At 41.1% G+C, this 21949-nt stretch overlaps 1 protein-coding gene and 1 long non-coding RNA gene across 2 annotated transcripts; both read left to right on the top strand.

Annotated features, from left to right (window-relative positions):
* The first annotated feature begins 3018 nt into the window (after positions 1-3018).
* LOC120740147 lies at positions 3019-3841 on the top strand. Its single transcript, XR_005697326.1, has 2 exons — positions 3019-3543; positions 3795-3841. It is a non-coding gene; the product is annotated as an uncharacterized LOC120740147 (long non-coding RNA).
* A 6354-nt stretch (positions 3842-10195) lies between these two features.
* Positions 10196-21911, top strand: itpka (inositol-trisphosphate 3-kinase A). The gene is made up of 7 exons (XM_040041689.1): positions 10196-11295; positions 15789-15888; positions 17219-17432; positions 18710-18914; positions 19782-19883; positions 20289-20360; positions 20875-21911. Exons 1-7 carry the CDS (start codon positions 10885-10887, stop codon positions 21142-21144), a joined length of 1374 nt encoding a protein of 457 aa, XP_039897623.1. The 5' UTR covers positions 10196-10884; the 3' UTR covers positions 21145-21911.
* The last annotated feature ends 38 nt before the right edge of the window (positions 21912-21949 follow it).

Here is a 21949-nt window from a genome sequence, read left to right as displayed (position 1 = left end):
AAGTGAATGGACACAGCGGCCCTGACAAGGTAAATCTTGTCTTTATTTTTATAAGTTCAAGGGCTCCCCACCACGGGCTCGCCTTTCCTCTCCAGACAAAGAGGATCAAAATCGCAAGAGGACTCTCAGCAAAGACATTTTTTTTTTTTTTTTTTTTTTAAACAAAGTTGCAAAAACTTAACTCAAGGCAACCCACTGCATTTACGTTTTTAGGTTCTGATGGATGGGGCAGCACGGTGGCACGGTGGTTAGCACCGTTGCCGCACAGCAAGAAGGTCCTGAGTTCAATTCCACCATCAGGCCGGGGTCTTTCTGTGTGGAGTTTGCATGTTCTCCCCGTGTTTGCGTGGGTTCCCTCCGGGTACTCCGGCTTCCTCCCACCGTCCAAAGACATGCAGCTTGTGGGGATAGGTTAATTGGATAATCCAAATTGCCACTAGGTGTGAATGTGTGAATGAATGTGAGTGCGAATGGTTGTCTGTCCCTGTGTGTTGGCTCTGTGACAGACTGGCGACCTGTCCAGAGCGTACCCCGCCTCTCGCCCTATGACAGCTGGGATAGGCTCCAGCGCCCCCCGCGACCCTGAAAAGGATAAGCGGAAGCGAATGGATGGATGGAGGTTCTGATGGATCACTTATAATTTCAAGTTTAGGAGAAAAGTTGCTTCAACTAATGTTTTTGTGTTTACAAGATTAATAACTGTGCTTTTTCTTCTCATATTTTATTGTTTTAAGCAATGTATTTCCTAAAGTTTACACAAGGTATTAGTTTTAGTTTACGCAACATTTTTTTGTTTTGCCAATCAATTTCCTAAAGTCTAGAAAAAGTATCCTTTATAGTTTCCCTGTTGTATTAATGAATGTTTACACAATGTTGATTTTCAAATAACTTTATTGTATTCAAACACAACTGCACCACTGACAATGTTTTGAGATGAGCCATTTTTAACATACTGACAACATTCAGCCACAAATAAAGTCCTTTTCCCAAAGGGAAAAAAAAAAAAAAAAGGTCAAATTTTTGTAATAAATGTTACAATTTTAAAGGTGTGGTATTGTCAGACAGAATGCTAACAAACAGATTCAAAACATCAGATGGCAGGATGTGAACTCTTCTATCTGGTTTCCATACAGCAAACAAATGTGTACTTGAGTTCTTTGGGAAACTCCATGTTGAGTCCATAAAGTAGGCCAGGTAGGCAAAGGCAGTGGGAAGGTCTGGCAGATCATCAAGAATAATGTCCTCTTCCAAAACAATGGCAGTGTTGACCCCTGTGGACTGTGAGTTGGGTCCCACGTAGTCCTCCAGAACAGTGAGGATGCCCACCGTAACACCTCAGGTTGCCCTCTCAACTGGATCTGTATCCTATGCAAAATTAACAACAGTACATATAAGTCTCTGTAAACCAAAACTGAAGATTGAGTAGATTTGCATACTCACCAGACATGTTAAGAAGAGTTTGGTCTCGTCGTCGCGAACAAATATCAGTAACCCTTCCAAACTGATGGTTCGTTGATGCTGGACTATGTTTGAGACCTAAAACAAGGAAATCAAATAAGACTCAGTCTCATTTATAAACCTACCATTTTGTTTTTAAAACACATTAAGTGTTGTTGCTAAAAATACAGCCTTAAGAAATAAGATGTTAAAATTAGTTATTCCAGATAATTGCTCATGGTTTTGTCAGTGTTTTTAAAGTAATTTTGATGCACAACCAATGTAGCACACTTATGACAACATTTTTTGAATGCATTTATAACAAAAAGTGGGATGAGAGTTGAACTCTCCGTCATGACCTGCCATCTGCCAAACACACAGCGCTGCTTGTTAGCTTATAATCCCATTCAGGAGGACACACTTTTTGAAATCTAACAATTTTATATCAATTTGGGAACTTCATGCACAAGTTTTGCAAACAAAGTTATATGGTACTATTTACCTAAAAATGCAGCCAAGGCCTCAGGCGTTTTTTATATAACCATTTAAATCTATTTACAGAACAATCAGGTGTTCTGCATCAAATAAGAAGGCACACAAATTATTTGTGCCAGTCCAAAAAAAAAAATAGTTTGTGTTCAGTATAAGACAGAGGAGAACACCAAAGGCCTAAACCCTGCAGGTCTGACAACAGGAGGTGCATCAGTTCTGTTTTCCATGTGGGAACAGCGTTTACACTGGAATCTGCTTTTGATGGCTTTTTTTGAAGCAAATGTGACATTCAGCAGTATAACTGACACACAATACAAAACAATAACTACACAACACACTAACTATAGCCTCCAAACATGCTAAACGTCACTAATGTCTCACATATGAAAACTCGCGCTCTCTTTCTTTTGCTCGCCCGCTTTCCGTCGCGGGTGTCACTCCTAAAACGTCCCCTTCTTCCTAAACAACCAAGTGCCACATGTTGCCATATCATTTTTTGATTGGCTGACATGGTAAACTCTAACACCAATAGGGAAGGGGTGTTTTTTGTTTCACTCTCTTTCTTTTTTTTTACTCGCAAGTGGAGTGTTTGCTAGCGCGGTCGTAGAAAACGCAGTTTTTAACCGTTCTTCTCGCTGCAAACACCACTGTTTTGTTAAAAAACACATCGCGTGTATTTTTTAATCATAACTCTGGTTTTACGTGGCCTATCGACACAATTCAAAAACTGGTGTATAGTTTGAAGTCCGCACTTTCGACCCAAGTTGAAATAGAGACTGAGTTGCTGCATCTTGTAGCTGTGTCGTCTTAAATTGGTCATGTGATTTTGACGTGCCGGAGCGTCCGTCGACCCCAGAGAGTTAAAGTCTGTTTGATATGACTCTTGCAGACTCTAGTCTGCCTTCGTATTTAAAATACCCCCATATTTACTGCTCTGCTGCTTGTGCTCTGTAGCTGCTTCTCTGATCTTCCTCTCCCTCCTGTTTGTGTGTTTGGTGGAGCTCGCTGGCTGTGAGGACACACGTTTACACAGAAACTAAACCACATATTTTATTGGCTAAATATGATTTTAACAAATTAAACGACATGGCAGCGTGCGCCCCGAAATTAAATTTTTTTAAATAAAAAGCGGCGGGGGGTTCGCCGCCGTTGGTCGTCAGCCATGAGCGAGCTAGCCTATTTTGTGGGGGGTTTTCGTTCGGTGGTATGGCGGCCACAAGCTGCACTTCATGAAATACACGTAGGGGGTGTCGTAGACCCCGTAGTATCCAAAAATATGAGATGCGCATGCGTGCTCAGGCACAGAAAGGCGCCAACAGCTTCAACTCATGTAAAACTTGAATTCATTCATTTTGCCAGCAATAAATTTCAGCTGAGACCAACTTTTGCTCCAAAACGTTAAAAGATTAGTTGAAACCCTTAATGTATTTGAGTTTATGGGGCAACTCAGCTTTCATTGTTGAATTGTGAAAGAAATGACTGTAAGCTCAGCAATTGCAAGTTTGATTTTTTACAGTGCAGGGACGACAGCTCTGAGGCCCGCCACACTAAAAAACACAAAAAGAGTAAGAAAAAGAAGAAATCAAAGGATAAAGACAGACACCGTGAGAGTGGGTGAGTATTGCCATCTTTCTCTCGATCCTTTAATGAAAACAGAAGGAAATGTGTTTGTTTGTTTTAAGCTAGATTTTTTTTTTAAATAATATGGGGTTAAAGCTCACTATCAGTATTAATATTTTCTTAAAAACAGAAAGAATTTTCATCATTTTATTGATAATGGGTCACTTTTTCTGTCTTAGGCTGGCCGTAAAGCTTGAGATCTTGGTTTTGTTAAACAATGTGATTGGTTCTCTGTCATCCCGTAGAAGTTCTGACGGAGATTCAGACAGAGCTGCGGAAATGAAGAAGAAAAAGAAAAAGAAGAGACATCGGGACAGCGATCCTGAACTGCACAGCCCAGTGCTCTGAGCCAGGGCCGTGCAGAGAGGTTTAAAGGGGCGGGTGCTTAAAGCTAAAAAGGGGCACATTGAGCCAGGCTGAATAACAACAACACACATTCATCAAGAATCTAATATGGGCAACAAGGCAAAGCAAACGTAGCCAATGTTTTACCTGATGGGTACAATGTTGCTGTTGAGGGGTTGCTGTGGATAGTGCTGGAGGGCAGGGCTGTGTTGATCTGAGACTGTAGACATTAAAAAGTCCATAGGAGAGATGGTAGCTGATTAAACAAGTGTCATGAGATAATAACAAAATGCAAAGATTGGTGACAGCGCTTGGAACCATAAGGCAACAAAAAACTGTGAGAAATAATTTAGGCTCTGCCTGTGATTCACTCTTTGCTTCTCTTCTTCCTTCCATCCCATCATTTCATATATCACTCTCCACTTGCTGTCTTTCTGAGAACAAGGCACAACTTGCTATTGCAATAAACTATAATTTAATTATCCACACCTAACAACTCCAGCACTTAATCTATAATAAAATGATGACAGAAAAATGTTATAGCACTGCCTTTAGTAGCCTCACACAGCTCTGTTTCCTCCTCATGTCCTTACCAGCCATGTCTGGACAATGTTATTATGTCATGAGTAATAATTTAAAATAATCCATATACATAAAACACACACATGCACGCACACACAGTGACATTTTAGACCTTCAGAATACTGTATATACTATAGGCATCATGGTGCTGATCCAGAATCCTTACATATTTATTACTAGAGCTACAATAATAAAGCAAAGAGAAGGGGGAAGTAATAAATATGAAATAATGTATTTATGATGATTCCATTTGTTTCACTATCCACTCTGTGCAGGGGCAAAGCTTATTACATTTTTAAACTGTAGAGATACAATAATTTTACTGCTGTAAAATCCAAATTTTGTCTTATTTAAAATATAAATCTAATATAATCTGCTTCTTAATGTATGTTCTTTAAAATACAGCGTGTGTTTTAATATATTATAATTATAATAATTATTATGTAGACATGCATATTAGATCGTTTTTAGTGAAATATAATCCCTCCAGAAAGGCAGGAAAAGCCCGGAAACTTACTTTAAAACTAAATATGTTTCTAAATACTTTAAAACTAAATATGTTTCTAAATACTTTAAAACTAAATATGTTCCCTAAAACGGTGAGCTACAGACCCATGACAGCCAGGTAGCCAGCAGCTATGACCAGCACTACTTGTGCAGTTAATAAAAGGACAGGTAATGTTTGTCACGCTGTTGCACACACAGCACGCTCGTTTTTTTCAGTTCGTCAGTTGCAACAAGACAGCTTACCAACGTGTACGTAATAAGCTAATACTCCTGGGTGCTATACACTACAGTGTGCGCTGTACACCTACTTACTGGTTTTGTGGCATCAGTCTGTATGGAAGAAATATAGTAAGTCTGTGTCTCTGAGTTAACTTGTGTTTCTCCTACAGCTCCGGACCGCAAAAAATGCGCGTGCTCTTTGTGAGCTCGTTCCCGGCTCGTAACCAGCGCGTTCTGCCGTCATTGGTTAAATGTGATCATGTGACTGATGCAAGCCAGATCCTTTTATTTAGCAAAACTGTGATTAATAGTTAAATATTATTGTTGAGGGGCACAGACAGGACTCCGCACGCACACACACATTAAAAAAATAACAATAATAATTTTTTTTTTAAAAAGTTGCCTCAACAAAAGGGCACTTTGGGCACCCATCAAGAAAGGGGCGGGTGCTCAAGCCCCTCTAGCCCCCCCTCTGCACGTGCCTGGTCCATAGTCTTGTGCTAGCTAGCAAGTAGGCAAGCTAGCTAGCCGCACAAAATGCTAGCACAGTTTGATAGCTACGTTCAGTAGCGGTTTTAGATACGGGCGACACGGGCTGTTGCCCGGGGCGGCATCACGGGCATCGGTATAAAAAAATTAAAAAAAAATTGCTCGTGCTCATGCTGCCCCGACGTCAGCCAGCGCATATTGGGAATGGCATAGGCACCGATCGGTTTTCTATCGCCCATTTGCTGGGAGTAAGGACGCCCTCCGTTTGCGAGGTGCGCCTGCTGCTTGCGGCGCAGAGAGGAGAGGGCGGGGCGGCGGGGGATTCTCTGGCTGGCTGGAGCAGCATCCAATAACCAACTCGCAAAATAAAACAAAATAAACACAAACCAACAAACACGAGAACACCAGACATTATAATACAGACTTATAATTTGCACCGATGTTTTTTCGAAATTCTATACACGAAAAGTGAGCGCGAGAGCCCTCGGTGCACCTGCTTGCTGCTGAAGTCAAAGTAAACTTTATTGTCATCTCCGCTACAGTCCAGTATATAGAGAGACGAGACGACGAGGCTCCAGTTACAGCAGTGCAAGTAAACAAACAATATATATAAGAAGAGTAAGAAAATAAATATACACTTTAGGACTAGGGATAAAGGGATCAATAACAATTGAAAATTTACAGTTTGATGATTTAAAGTCTCACACACAACCCGTCGAAAGGGGAGGAGGGGGCGGCTGCTTCCAAATAGAGCGCATTTCATTCATAATGATGTAAATCCAAGCCCATTATGTATTCATGATTTGAATCCTGGGTTGTGTGAAATCTCAGAAATGCACCCTAGACAAAGTGAATCTGTGAACTAAGGTGTAGGTGTGTTATGCAATCATGTTGTGGTGATCCTTGGGTTGAGGGATGGGTGTTCATACTGCAGTGCAAAATTAAAACCAACGGAAGATGGACAAGAAAAGTTCAAAGCCATCAGGTCCTCAGTTTAGAAAAAAGAGAAAAGAAGAGGAGGAGAAACGAGCAAAAGATACAGGTAAGCAGATGTGTCATTGGATAATGGCAGGACATCCTGAAACAATCAGAATCAGAATACTTTATTAATCCCTAAGAAAATTATGTGCATTACAGTTGCTCCAAGAAGAAATGGTAAAAATAGTAACAGTAACGGACTAAAACGGACTCCAAGCAATACATTATGTTACAGATTTTAATATTAATTAGTCATTGTCAATTGTTGATTTGTCCTGTTCTCATTGTATGATGAATTATGATGGCTGTTTGGTAGCCGTTTGCATAGCATACTCTCTCTCTCTCTTCATATATGTGTGTGTGTGTGTGTGTACAACAGCTTTATGTTAATGTACAATCCTTAATATGTTTTATCTCTGTGTGTGTGTGTGGGGGGGGGGCAGAGGGAGTGTTCACCCAGGGCGCCAAACAGGCTAGGACCGCCACTGCTTCCAGTGAAAACATTAACATCTCAGCTTCCTGTCTTTTTGTCAGTGCCACTGTATCCAAACTACATATCAGAGCAGGTGTCACTACCACAGGTGTCACTTAATTCAAGAGTGTCCCTTTCACTCTTGAATTAAGCTTCCACTCCTTTGTCTTTATGAAGACGTCCTTGCAGCATTCCCAAAATCCATTGCAATGTCCATCCTCCTCTTGTGTCAGGAACGAAGATCCTCTGTTATTTATATTTAGCAGTTAAATAAAGGCTTGATTTAATGCAGTGTTCTCAGGTCTTCCTTTTCCTTTCTGTATTTTCCATTTGAAGTCATGACTCTGGTCGATTTCTGTGTGCTGTAGCAGTATCGCCTCTTGATTCAAGTGTCCATATCTTTTGCCACAAATCCTTCGCTGTCTTTCTTACCAACAACTTACCATAAACTTTTCAACAGTTTCCTCATTACCTTTATAAACTTTAGCTTAAGGCTGCCTTCCACACCATCATCGGCAAGGAATCCCACAGAACAGCAGATTAACTAGTATATACACACACTCCCTCATAACTACTCCCTCCATTTTTAGATCCATCAGTAAATACTGACATGATTAAAATAATTCTTCTTTACATAACTGGAGTTCTTTCGTGTTTTTTCTTCTTCTTTGTTCTTGCTTTACCAACCGACTTATTGGTGCATTAGCGCCGCCTGCTGGATAGAATTTAATATAAAAATAAAAGATTTCTGGGTTAATCTGCTTGGGGTCCCCAAATGTTCCATTCAGCCTGTTTTGCCATACTTTTCCAGAATTACGTTGACAGAATTTAAAATAAACAAACAAACAAACTACACTGATTAAGGACTTTTATTCATTTATTTATTTTATTCAGTATTAGCATAGCCTCCATAGCCTTCTGTTGCTATAATGTAGTGTTTTACTCATTTGCCTAATAAGTAAGAGAACTCCGAGACACAAATTCCTTGGGGGCTGTGTCAGGAAGGGCATCTGGCAAGAAAATCTGCCAAATCAAACATGTGGAACTACCTGCTGTGGTGACATCTGGTGAAGGGAGCAGCTGAAAATAGCTCTAAATGAGCATAAACTTTCTCTGCTCAGTAGTCTGCTTATGCTTCCATCTGATAACCCATGTCTTCTGCAGAGAAAGCATTAACAATGCACACCAACATCAGCTCAACACCACCTTGACAATGAGTGCAAGTAAACTACTGTAATCACTGTTTATGAGAGTAAAACACTGAGATTTTATTACTAAGCACATGCAGGTTTTTTGTGATGAAGATTTTTTCGTGTGCATGAATGAGCTGATTTTCCAAACTGTATCTTTAATCCCCCCTTAACTTTAGAATAAAACACTAATTTAACCCCTAACCTCACGTCCTGAGGTATGTATCAACTTCCAATGTGATGATGAGCAAAGACTTTCTCCTTCAGACTAGCACACACGTGTGGTTCATCCAACAAGATCATAGAGCCATGCCCAGAGACCATCAAAGTATTAATTATTTCTAGGGCTACAGTAAAGTGGAGGTGGCCTCCGATGTGGCATAGGGGTGTGGTAAAGAGGTCCACATCAGGGCTGCTTGTATATTGACTGAAGCAGAACCACCAAGGCCCAGAGGCTGAAGATGTTGCACAACAGCAGAAGGCAGGGCAGACAAAATGCACAGTACAGTTTTCGCTAACATAATTCAGAAAAAAGTGGAAATGAAAGGAAGGCCTCCTCGCAAGTATAATTTGTGTCTCATTTTAAAATAACCCCAACATGCTCATTATTTATAAAATACAGTATAATTTGAGTTGTTTTTCTTTCTTTTTTAAATAAAACCAAATGTAGTCAGACAGTAATACTCAATAAAACAAAAACAGCAACCCTTACTCACAGGGGGACACCACAACCCCACATGTTTGAGTTTTACTCCAGATGTCCTTCCTGAAACAAGCCCAAAAGGACTGTTGTATCCAGCATTGAACTAGGGAGCTTTTGCACATCAGGCATATGTGTATACCACTAAACTACGGAGCTACCGAAATCAAGTAACCAACCAACCAAACAAACCAAACAAACCAATAGACAAACATTCTCACACTTGCGTCCATAAGTTTTAATGACACTATTTGTGTTATAGTTGTGCCTTTGTACACCAGCACAGTAGGAGTGACTGAAGTGCAGGTCAGCCTTAATCCTTAAAACTTAAGTCATTTTATAAAAGTACTAAAATAACTGTTTAGGAATTGCATGCACACTGACACATTTCCAGAGTAACTGGATGAACTCACAGAATTTGAAACATAAAACAGTTTTTAATACTCAGCCTTTATTGCAGTCGCCTTCAGATCCTGCTTGTTTGTGGGTCTCTACCCTCAGTTTTGTCTTCAGTAACTGAAAAGCATGCTCTTTAAATCAGGTGACTAACATGAACATTTCTTTGCCTTGAGAAACACTTGGATTGCTTTTTCAGAATACTGTGGAGTTGCGTCCAGTCAGTTTTAGAGCATTTGTCTGAATCTTAGCAGAAAGTACAGCCCTGTACACTCCACACTGGCTCCGTCTTCCATGCCATAACATTCCCTGCGCTGTGTTTGACAAATAATCATGAGCGATTCCTTTCCTTTTCTCCTTTTAGAAATCTCATCACCTCATTTTGATTTTTCGCTTTAGTTTCATTTGAAGTTTTCATTTCTTTTTATTGCAAATGCTGCATCTGCGATGAAGGTGCTTTACTCTGGTGAAGAAAGGTTGCTGCTCTTCTAGAAGCCCATGCACTGCCCCATGCAGTCCTTCTGTCATCGTGATTATGAGATGATAGTGAGAAAGCCCCTCTTTGAACCAGTGCTGATACAGGGTTTCCTCTCATCGCAGTGTGACTTGTGAACAATGCTGGAGTTCATATTTATAACAGATGAACAGGAGTTGCAAGCAGACTCGCTTACACGAGTATCATCTGCGCGCTGCTTGAGCGGAGGAGTTAACACATTATATATTTGCTTACATTTGATTACTGAGCTAGAAATAGTCACGAATCAACATCTTATGCATTCTTCTACTTTGTGTGTGTGTGTGTGTCCGTGCGCGCGCGTGTACATCCTTTGATAAGAAAACTTCGAAAAAAATATTTCGAAGTTTTCACGCAGTTATGACAGATGCCCCCTTCTGTGGATGTGAGCGCGTGCGTTTCTGTTTCTTTAGATTAGCATTTTTTCCGCTCAATGTGTCCGATTGATAAAGATCGATTTGAAGGTGTCCGCTGTTGTTTCGGCTCAGGTTTGTCTAGAGAAGCAAGTCAGAAGGAAGTCTGCAAACATTAAAAAAAACTTAACGTGTCAGCTGGTTTAACGTTTCAGTCAGGAAGCGAGAAAGACAATGCGGAAGATAATAAACGCCGTGCAGTTGTGTGTGGGTGCGCGCACAGTGGCGCGCGCGCGTGAGTAAACCGCGTAGAAGCGCGAGCCACCAAAGAGGGGTTCCCTTTACCTTACAGTCGGCGAAGGGTGCAGAGCAGCGAGCCTGGCTCGGGCTTCTTTTTCTTCTTTTTAAATGCGTTTAAGCTTGGACAGCAAACAGCGACGGAGAGCTGCAGAGCACCGAGTGGATACGCGCTCCTTTTGGTCTCCGTCGCGTTTGAACTTTTCTCAAAGTGAAATGACCAGATTTGAAGGTTAGAGTGACGCGTCTTTGCGCCTGTAGTCGTGCGCTCTCACGACGAATTCAGCTCGCCAATGCCCAAGGAGTGCAGGAGAAAGAGCTCCAAGGACTTCGGGTTCTCGGTGAGTGGGATAAATGAGGCGTCTCGTTTAGAGCGAAGAGTGGCTGCCAAGTCTTCGCAGATTTGCGATGAGCTCATTGAGACAGCCGCTCAGATCGCTCCGTCGTCCGGACCGCCGATTGTGATGGATGCGCCCCGGGTACCGCAGGTCACCATCACCCCGGAGGGGGGCGGCTGCTCCCGGGAGATGCAGCAGGAGGACTGGGATCGGGCGGTGGACGGTACGCTGCGCAGGAAACTGTCCAACTCCTCGATCTCCTCCACGGGATCCTCCGCCGTGGAGTCCGAGGATGATCTACTGAGTGACAACGAGAGCAAAAGCAAAGGCATCGTCACTTTAGAGCATCTGGTGGAGCCCGGAGAAGTGAGTAAACTGCAAAGAGATAGCGATCTAATGGTCGGTGCAAGGTCGCCACGACGGTTCATTTTCTCTTAAACAGTGAAAAATAACCGAATGCACAGCTAACAACAGTAAAGGTGGAGAAATACCACTCTGGGTTTTTTTTATTTATTTATTTTCAAACTGCAATCCTGACTCCCATCTGTGTGCCTTTGCAAATGTGCTATTACACCGTGAAGAGCTGAGGGTTAAAAAAGAAGAAGAAGAGGGCAAAGCAATAAAATAAACAGCACTTAAACAGCAAGCTACTTCCTAACGAAAGACCCACGGGGACTGTTTTACTGCAGAGAACAGGCAATTACAGAGTGATAACAGCATCCTTTCATTTTATATTGTTTAGTTTAGTTTTCAAACGACATAAACACACAGTCTGATTTCTCCAGAAACACATCCCCCTGGGAAACCAGTCACGTCTACATTTCAAGCTATCGTGCATCTCTTGTTTTGGTCATGGAAGTGTGTTCTGGGAAATTTCAGTTATGAGTTATACTGGTCTGACAGGTGTCTCTTGCTCTCTATACAAATACATATGTATGAAGATGCTTTGAGGTCTTTCAATAGCATTGGCAGAAAGCACAGGAGCATTGTGAAACTCTGGGTGACTCTCACCCATTTAAGTGATGTTATCGCTCCTTATTTTTAATTGGTCATTAGAGCCTTTCCCATTCTATTAATGACCAGGCTGTAAGTAAAGAAACTGACATGAAAATGCTGCTAAAAGCTGGTTAGCCTTTGTTGCATGGAATGTGTTGGATGACTGATGTCAGAGTTATGTATCATCTTATTTACTGGTTTTTATCTTCAAGGCCACATGAAACTCCTTGAGAGAAAAATACAACCTTTTTTTCAATGGGATGTTTTGCACAAAAGATTGTGCACAGCTCAAGTAATGCAAATTATTAATGTCAAAAACGGACCTGTTGAACGTCAAGCTTGATATATTTTGAAACTGTAAGTCTCGGCCTTTTCCCTCCTTAAGCACACAGGCTTGTGTTGAAGGACTGGCCTTTCACCCTCACTGTGGGTGGAAATTTGTTTGTATTTCACATTCTTGTGGCTGGCAAGTGTCAGGGGACATGCTTGCGTGGGCATTAAAACTGAGCTGTCTATCAAATCACATGATCTCTCTGATTATTGTACAATTACATCCGAACAGAATGTTTTTGCAGTTCTGGAGCTCGATAGCTGTCGCTTCACATGAGCTGCTGGGAAGTTGAGTGCGATCACAGTGAGTCACATCTGTGTTTCTTCACTCTGAAAGCATAATCTGCTTTTTGTCTTCATTGTCACCACTCTTAGATTCAGACTTTCTCTTGGCTAGCGTGCGCCTGAAAAGCTGACCATTTCTCTTTGCTTTTCCATACAAGGTCCGGATCTGTCACTTTCTTTTAAACAGACTGAACACACATGGCCCGTGTGACCCAGAGGACGATCTCGCTGAACGTCACGGTGTCCAGTCTGTTAGATTCCTTCCTAAATAAAAGGTCGTTTTCGTAACTTAAAATGGAAAGAAAATGTCACTTGTGTCAACGCTGATAAAAGCTACTGTTATGCTCCTCTCCCATCAACCCACACTCCAGCCCACACAAGGACGCCCACACACAGAGTAGCATAGGCTAACTTGTCATTGTGTAATAAAGTTTTTGTGGTCAGTACCCAATTTTAGATTTGGCCTTTGACATTTAACAAAGAAGCGCCTCAGGAAGTCAAATACACTCACGTATCAGTAGCTTTTACTTGTTTACATTTCAGGGCAGACGCTGCACACAGATTAAGAGATGTTTTTAGCCGACTAAACAGCAGGTGGACGCGTTCATTTGCCAATCTCGCAGTGCTTTGCATTCAATTACCACGTCAAGGTGGCTTCACGTGGAAGGCCTGAGTTATCGTGGCTGGTTTAGCAGAACCTGACTGAGTCACATGAAGTCTGATTTCAGCTATGTGTGTGTGTGAGTAAGAGCTTTTCTTTTTGGGGTGTTGTTTTTGACTCCTTTGTTCAGATCAGCCTGTTGAGTCAGTGTCTCACTCACACAGTACGGTGTTACAAAGAAAGGTGCGCCTGACGGAGCAGAAAAACATTGTTGAAGGGTGACCTTTAAGCAAACATTACACTAGTCCTGGAGCTGGATTCCTTTTAATTTGAAAGAGCAAACACGCATTATTCCACAGCTGGTGAATAATAATGAGACATTATTTGATAACTACTTAACTTTAAAGCACTTTGCTGCAAAAAGCAACTAAAATGCAAGACACTGTTAAGGATTCAGCCACTGTTTAAAAAAAAATCTTTTTGGTATCCTGCCCTTATTAGATCTCTATGCAATTACTCAGATGATGGAGACAGAGAAAAGCTTTCTTCTGCACAGTTTTTCAAGTTTTTCTCATCTTCACTTTTGGGTTGCATTTTTGTTTTAAGATCTAAACTATACTTTTTATCATTAAAAAAAATTTCCATGCTTTTTAAAATTTAACATATGTTCTTTTAAGCCCTGATATGGTTTTATGACCTGTGAATATCTCTGATATTGGGCTATAGAAGTACATTGAACTGTATTGAACCAAGTTAGTTAGTTAGTCATCTAATTTAACATGCGTCTCTGTGTCTGTGGAGGCTGATCTCCTTTAGACAAAATCAGAGTAACAGAATCAGTCATGGAAACATGCATTGTTGCCAACAACCTCATAATGCCATGCATAATAATATGTATAGGTCACAGATGTCAGCTTACCACAGAATAACTCTTCATTAGACTTTGCTAATATTAGATAAGCAGAGCTCAGAATGCTGGCACTTTACTTGCAAAAGCATTTTTTCACTGTTGCGCCATTGGTGCTTTTTTCTTCCTAAGTAAAACTCTTAAATGCTTTTCTTTTTTCCATCACCTTTGCCGAGGCATGTTTGAGAGCTGCTATTCTTTCTCTAGCAAAAACGCACTGTAAGCAGGTTCCAACATGCGAGTGAAACCAGTATAATATCCAGTGTTATCAGTCCAAACTCTTCCGTCATCAAGGTCAGTGCAGCACAGGGTGAACGATGTGAAGTTTCAATGTCAGACTGTGTTTAAAATCTAAATAATGGCCTAAGAGCTGCAGGGTCGTTATGTTTACGATAAAGCGCAGAGTTCAGATCTAAGCCTCTGGTTCCTCTTGCTTGTGGATGACAGCAAATTATTCCTAAATACTAAGATTCCACTGAATTTCAGCCAGTAGCCACTCGAGCTTTTCTCACGTTTTTTTCCTCACTAATGTGCTGAAAATGTGTGCACTTAAAGTACTCACATTAACTGATAAATCAAGAAAAGCATCTGAAATTAAATCTGCTTGCTTGTGGAAGTCTTCACAGTGCAGTCTTATCAGCAAACAAGTAAGAGTAAAATCAAGTGAAGCATATCACCTGACATTTAAGAGAGCCCCGGCTGGCCCCTGAAGACTTCTGCTATTAGCGAGGATGGTAAGCTGTGAGATACTCAAGCATGAGCTGAGGGTTTCACTGAGAGAAGAGCCCCTGTTTCGTTTCCTCTTTCGATCAGAGCACACAGAATGTAATGACCTCCCCAGGCTAAAACCTAAACTCCAAGGACATACACTGGTCTTTCTATCCCAAAAGTGGGAATGCACTTATTTTGCTTTAGTTGCACTTCTAATTAGTTTTGAGATGATCTGAAGAAGCACAAAAATCTTAGTGTTTTATTTAAGATGTGGTAAGTTTTCTTGGAGGAAAGATAAACAGGCAGTTCCACGTAAGTGTGAAGCATTTTTGTGTTTCTGTAAAAATGCAAGCTGTTAATGTGTTTGTTCTGAGCGTGGTGTGAGACAGAGAAAGAGAAAGAAGAAGAAGTTGGGGATGATGGTAAAAGCAATCCATAAAAAACAAAACAGATTCACCAAGAAAAGATGGAATACTCCTGAGTCATGTCATTTTATTTTTATCTCCTAAATTTTTATTGGTTAGCTAAGATGACAAATCCTACTTAAAGGTGCATTCCAGATTTTTCCACTGCAACCAGGAAATGAATTAAGCTGCAAACAGGCTCCTGGTTTTTCAGCAGGAGGTTTTGGAGACTTAGATTCTCTCACTGTGAATCAAAGTTGTCAGCAAATCACCACGCCGCGTTGGAGATGCTGAATAGAGATGCTGAATGAGATAAGAGTTTCCACTGAAATGGCATTTAACTGACCTAGATAGGGGGTTTCATGCAGAGGAAAACCAAAAACCTGGCATCAGCCTCACTGGGCAGAGTTTCCGTGTGATCAGATAACTACTCAGTGAACAAAGTGGAGTGGACGAAGGCCCGTTAACGCCACTCCTTCCTGCTATCAGACCAATAAAGAGCCCACAGTTAGACCCAAGTGCTTAAAATAATTCTTAACTTTAGCAGGTTTTGAAATGTTGTATTTCTTTTAACTCAACATGAATTAATTTCCTTTCTCTTTGTTCTCTTGCATGACTTCACCAGAGCAAACCACCGTGGTGGAAGCTAAAGACGTTCGTCCACTGGCCGTTCAGTGTGTCCCAGAGGAAAAGAATAAACTGGGTCCAGTTAGCCGGGCATAAAGGTGTGATCTATTCACATAAACCACACTTGAGTCGGACAAATTACATAATATTTGTCCACCAGTTTAGTGGAAGTAAATACTGAAGTTGTTTCCCCATATTTATTGCTGCCCTGAACTTTGCTATACATTAATCATGTCAGACCAGACATTAGTCATTGAACTGCCACCTCTGTATTACAGAGGTTTGTGATGCCCAGTAGAGAAGAACACGTAGCAAGGGAGTCATGTCTTATGGTGCCTACTCATCCTCTCCAGGTGCTGCCCCCCGACTAAACCAAAGCATTTCCTGAAAATCTGCTGTTGTAAGAAAGTACCAAATTCTCCCAACATCGCCTGGTAAAAGCTGACAATAACTAAAAAACAATTTGGCAAGAAAAATCCATTACAATTGCACCCCAGCTATAGACTGTATATAAAAGATGGACGTAGCTAGGACTAGTTTTTGAAAGCTCTTTCTGACGCTTCAGGTTGCTTTTTTGGAACCTGATGTGAACATATTCAGACAAGAGGCTGGTAGGCTGCGATACACGCTAACTCTAGCAGTCCTGGTTAGCGACTGTGTGGGTGACACAATGCCTGCTAATTAGTACTAAGTAACTATCATACTATTAAAACAGTAGATTGTTATGCAACAAATGTACATTTTGGACAGTCCATTCCTAATGTTGTTTGTCAGATAATCGTATTAAAGTGCTCCAGAAAACAAATACAGTCAAAGCACAAAGTTCTATGGCTAAATTAGGGAGATGAAAGGAGTTGAACCTAGTCAAAGAATCCACCTGCCATTCAAAGATGTCACACACTGAACTTTCTATAGGATTTCAGTCTGTGTGTAGTAAGGATCAAAGTTAGTGGCATGGCATATTTGACTGATAGCCGCTATTATCCTATTATTCGTTTAAAATAGCCTATATCAAGGCTTTTATTGCGTCTTAATACAATTTCAGCCCTGTTTTGTTGTCAAGAAGAGGCAAAGAAATGGGAAAGACTAAAGCCATTTTTAAGCATGACTGAATTTGGTGTTTGTTACATGAGGGTCAGAGGGCGGTTCTTTTGGAACCTGCCTCAAATGACCGATCAAAGAACTGCAGCAACTTTAGGTACCTCCTTGTTTTTCATCCACAGAAGTCTTTGCTTGGTTACGAGTCATTTAATTTAATTTAAAAGAAAATGTAACATTACATTAGAGTACCTACTTGTCACAGACAATGAATTTACATTGAAGGACACTTTAATTTCCCAGTATCTCCCAAGTCTTCACATGCAGGTATATTTACCTCACACTGGCAAAATCAGGCCGTTGTTCATTCCTGTCTTCATCTAATCTCAGGCAACTTCAAAGCAGCAGATGAGGGCACCATTCTGAAAAAGTTCTCAGAGAACGAGATGCAGTGTTTCGAGAAGCTGAGGAATGACGCATTGCTCCCGTTTGTGCCTGGATACCACGGTGTTGTGGAAAAAGACGGAGAGTCTTTCCTTCATATGACTGATTTACTGGCAAACTTTGACCTTCCTAATGTTATGGACTGCAAAATGGGAGTAAGGTATGAAAGTTATGTCTTCACTGTCTTATTTACATGTAATTAATTTTTATGCACTGTTTTTATTTTTTCTGCACATGTATTTTTTGATAATAGAGCCATACATTCACGTAATACATGTAACTGCATTAATATGTATATATATGTATATATATATATATATTATCACTACCACACTATTCGGCTAGTTGTTAGTTGCTAGTGTTTTTTTTAATGAATTAATAGGAAAGTGCAGGCGAGTGATGGTACATACAGCTTAAAGTGGTTTTGCTCTACAAGGGAACACCTGTTCTAACTGCAGGCTATATGCTTGGCTTCCTGCCACAGCGGGTGGGGTGTCTCAGTGTATCATGTGCACAAATAGGCAAACACACACATGCGCACGCACACGCGCATACAAACACACAATGGCATACATATATGCTTGAATGCACACATGAGCGTATACATGCATATGTTAGTGCATGCAGAGGCATGCAGGTACTGACACTCACCCCTCTGAGGGTTTTGTTTCCGGTTCAGCAAAAAAAATACGCAGACGCACATACGCACACGGACTTAGAGACACTGACTCACAAAAACACACACGCAGAAGAGTTACACACACTACACTTACAGAAACACCCAGCATAGCGTTTCATTGCCTGTTTGGTGTTTGCGTGTCTTTATTTCTAAACTATTCGTATGCATACACAGAGTTTCACACACTCAGGGTGTCCCTGGAGACTCCCCTTTGTCAAAAACACTCTCAACCACACAGTTGCAAAACCGCTAAGTTGCACAAACACACACTCACGCTTTCACTCAGCTAAATGCTGCACACTGGAGTCTCCTCTTAGCTTCCCTCTTCAGCACAGAGGAAGTGTGGCTCGCAAACTGAAAATGAAATTAGCATCTGTTTGCACGTAACTTTATGCCAACTGTGAGTGTGCTGCTGGAATGTTCATAAACAGAAATAAAGGCTTTTAGAGTTGCAGGTTTTCTTTCCCCCCCTCTTCCGTGCACTGATAAGCTATTCTAACATTTGCTAGAAGGGTGTAGATCTCTTTGGCTTTTAGCACAACTTAAGAAAAATTGCTCTGTAAAGTTGAGCATGAAAAAGGAGTAGGCGAGTGTTGACTAATCTTACTTATCTTTCATCTTAATTACTCAAGATAAGTGATTAAAGCCAGACAAACCCTGAAAGTCCACTGACATTTCTGTGCCTTTAAACTTCTCACTTCAAATGCCAATAGCCTAAATTCAGCACCTGAAAATCCTTTGCTCCATTCTTGTTGAAGGACCTACCTGGAGGAGGAGCTTGTGAGAGCGAGGGAACGGCCCAAGCCGAGAGAAGACCTCTATAACAAAATGGTGGAGGTAGACAGCGAGGGGCCAACTCCTCACGAGCATTCCCAGCGGGGGGTCACCAAGCCTCGTTACATGCAGTGGAGGGAGTCCATGAGCTCCACTAACACCCTGGGCTTCAGGATAGAGGGAATCAAGGTAAAAGGAATGATGTGGGATATTTTTAGTGTAAAGGAAGGAAAAAATAAACTTACACAAAGGATCAGAATCCGTGTGTATATAAGTCATATCAGGCACTGTAAGGTAAAGCATATAATATTTAATATTTGAATTTCCTTACACCAGTATTTGGACAACAACTGGGGAAATAACTGCCTGTAACATGAAGGCTTTCTCACTGACAATGAACTCAGACTGAACTTCTCTGCTCTTTGGATCTTTTTTAGCTTATTCAAGGTCGCTCTTTTAGTTGCCTTCAATGTTACTCTTTTTTTCATTCTCACTACTCTGATCAGTCACTATTGGCTACACCAAGCATCCCCTTTTTGTTAAAGATCTTTGATAAGCTTACTGCAGCTACGCAACATCAAACAACAGCAAAACAGAGACAGCAATAGGCACCGAATGTAGTTAGGCACTTAGCAGTGGTGCTGATGGAGACTGAAAGAAAGTGAAAGTGAATGATAGCGTGGCTTCATATATATTAAGTCTGCAGCCAAAAATTGTTTATTAATTGCAGTTTTAAATCTGAGTTTAACATCTGAGTCATGTGGCCTCCTAGTTACTCTTCCTGTGCTACACAACCTTAAATTCCAGCTGACACACCAGATAATTATCTCGAATTGAACTTATTTTATTGTGTAATGTTCATGTGAGGCACGGTGCCACACTGTGATTAGAATTGTGGCCTCACAGCAAGAACGTCTTGGGTTCGAATCCACCATTCCTGTGTGGAGTTTGCATGTTCTCCCCGTCCAAAGACATGCAGTTAGTGGGATTAGGCTAATCGGTGCATCTAAATTGCCCATAGGTGTGAACGGTTGGCTCTCTCTCTCTTTTCTTTAGAAAAGTGACGGCACATGTCGAACTGACTTCAAGAAAACAAGATCGAAGCGGGATGTCATCCAAGTCTTCAAGGACTTTGTCGGTGGAAACGTCAACATCGTGGTACGTGGCAGTCAGTTATCCTCTTCACGCACATTTTTATTCATCCGTGTAAGGACTCGGGAGTAGACACACAGTGCGGCGGTGCAGGCGTTAACCTGAAACGGCTCATCAGCTACGAATGCAGCAGCCGAATAGGCTCCCACATCCGCGTTCAGTGTTTGAACAGATAGAAATTGTTTGTAGGCTCTGCCTTTACATTTGAAAAAAGCTCTAAAGGCAAACAAAAACAGCCTCGAAGCGATCTACGAGAGTAAACCACAGAGCAAATATTCGCACTGTGATGCTGTTTGAGTTTTCTATTAGGGAGGAGGTTCTCAAATATACACTCTGCCTACATCCTGTTGTGTTCCAGCTATCTAATCCATCTAATATATGAATTATTTTAATTTTTTTTTTCAACCACAGAAGTCATATTTGAGCAAACTGACAGAGATCCAACAAGCCCTGAAGACATCAGAGTTCTTCAAGCGACACGAGGTGAGAGCTCCTCTGCGTACAGTAAAGATGTGTGGCAAATTAAAGGGAAGCAAACAAAGCAGCCAAATAATATTTTTGCACCTGACACTTCCTCCAAAGCTCCACTCAGGGGAACAAAGAGTTTTTCTTTTTTTTCTTAGAAAATATTATCTTACTTATTTCTTTTTTTAAATGATAGGCTTGAGATCGCCATCAAACACACACCGGGTACTGAGTGTTACGTAATAATATTACTTGCATAAAAAATATTTCAACATGAAGCTGGACTGTTAAAGTTTACATAGATACGCGGCCGTGTATCCGTACTGCTTACACTGAACCGTGGCTGAATTATCACATTATTTCTGGCCAGTTGTACGTCATGTAACAGCTAACGATGTGTTGGATTAAAAAGAAAAAGTACTGCTGCAGGGTTTTTTTAATATGTCGCCCATCTGTATTGATGCAAGAGTGGTTATTAAAAGCAGAAGATGAAGAATCAAAAGCTAATACTAACAGCTTTTTGTTTTATCAGGTCATTGGCAGCTCGCTCCTCTTTATCCATGACCATACGGGCAACGCGCAAGTCTGGATTATTGACTTTGGCAAGACCACGGCATTACCAGAGGGCCAGACATTAAGTCATGACATTCCCTGGCAGGAGGGAAACCGGGAGGATGGTTACCTGTGGGGTTTGGAAAACCTCATCCACACACTGGAGTCTGTGAGCAGTGCCGCCGGCGCAGAAACCGGTAGCTCGGTTACCAAAGAAAACAGCCAAAATACAGAAACACACAGCCAGTGACCTTTGACTCAACGGGTTTAAGGAACAGCAACTATATTGATGGACACTGCGGGATGGTTTCAGATATGATTGATTGGTCGGGGTTATTTTTTTTAAAGCACAGAATACTAAAAATGAAAACAAGAACATGACGGGCATCAAACGTAGATCCGAGGCTCAGGTTTTCACCGTTTTAAATGTAATGTGACCACATTTAGCATCGACACCGACAAAAAAAAACGACGCTGTGCGACGGATGCTGAACAGAGGGAAGCAGGAAGTTTTGTCACTATAAACAAAATGATTGAGAAAATGCACCGACACTAATTCAGCCTCCTACACGATGAACAGAAGTAGAAGTGCAGGCATTGTGCATTTCACTTTCAGGATGTTACGAGTGAAAAGCCTCATAAAAATGTGCCTGTTCATTGTCTCAAGAAGAGAGCGAACGAGCACAAGTTACAGACTCATTCTCACGTTACACCACTTACTGTAACCATCAGCCTTCAGTGTATTATTAAAGGTTGGGGCGTATGTTCAGTATGTAACTGTTTGGCTCACAGACCTCACAGTTATAACTACAAAATATAGCACATTCCCAGTATAGCACAGTCTACTGCGTAATGACTGGAGTGTATTATGTGTGTTAGTCTCTGGTGAACTGTCTTTCATTGTATAGCAGATTATTTCTCTTTAATCAAGTTCATTCCTGCGATCAAACTTGTAATCGTTTTTATTTCCGGTGATGGACGTCATCAAATGTAAATGAAATTAAAATGGGAACAACGTTTTTCTTCCATCTTTAGTAGTGGAACACTATTTCAGC

This window comes from Simochromis diagramma, unplaced genomic scaffold (genome assembly GCF_900408965.1).
Source record: "Simochromis diagramma unplaced genomic scaffold, fSimDia1.1 OVJJ01000304.1, whole genome shotgun sequence".
Classification (NCBI taxonomy): Eukaryota; Metazoa; Chordata; class Actinopteri; order Cichliformes; family Cichlidae; genus Simochromis; species Simochromis diagramma.
Note: the sequence above shows the minus strand (reverse complement) of the source record. Positions and strands in the feature narration are given on the sequence as shown.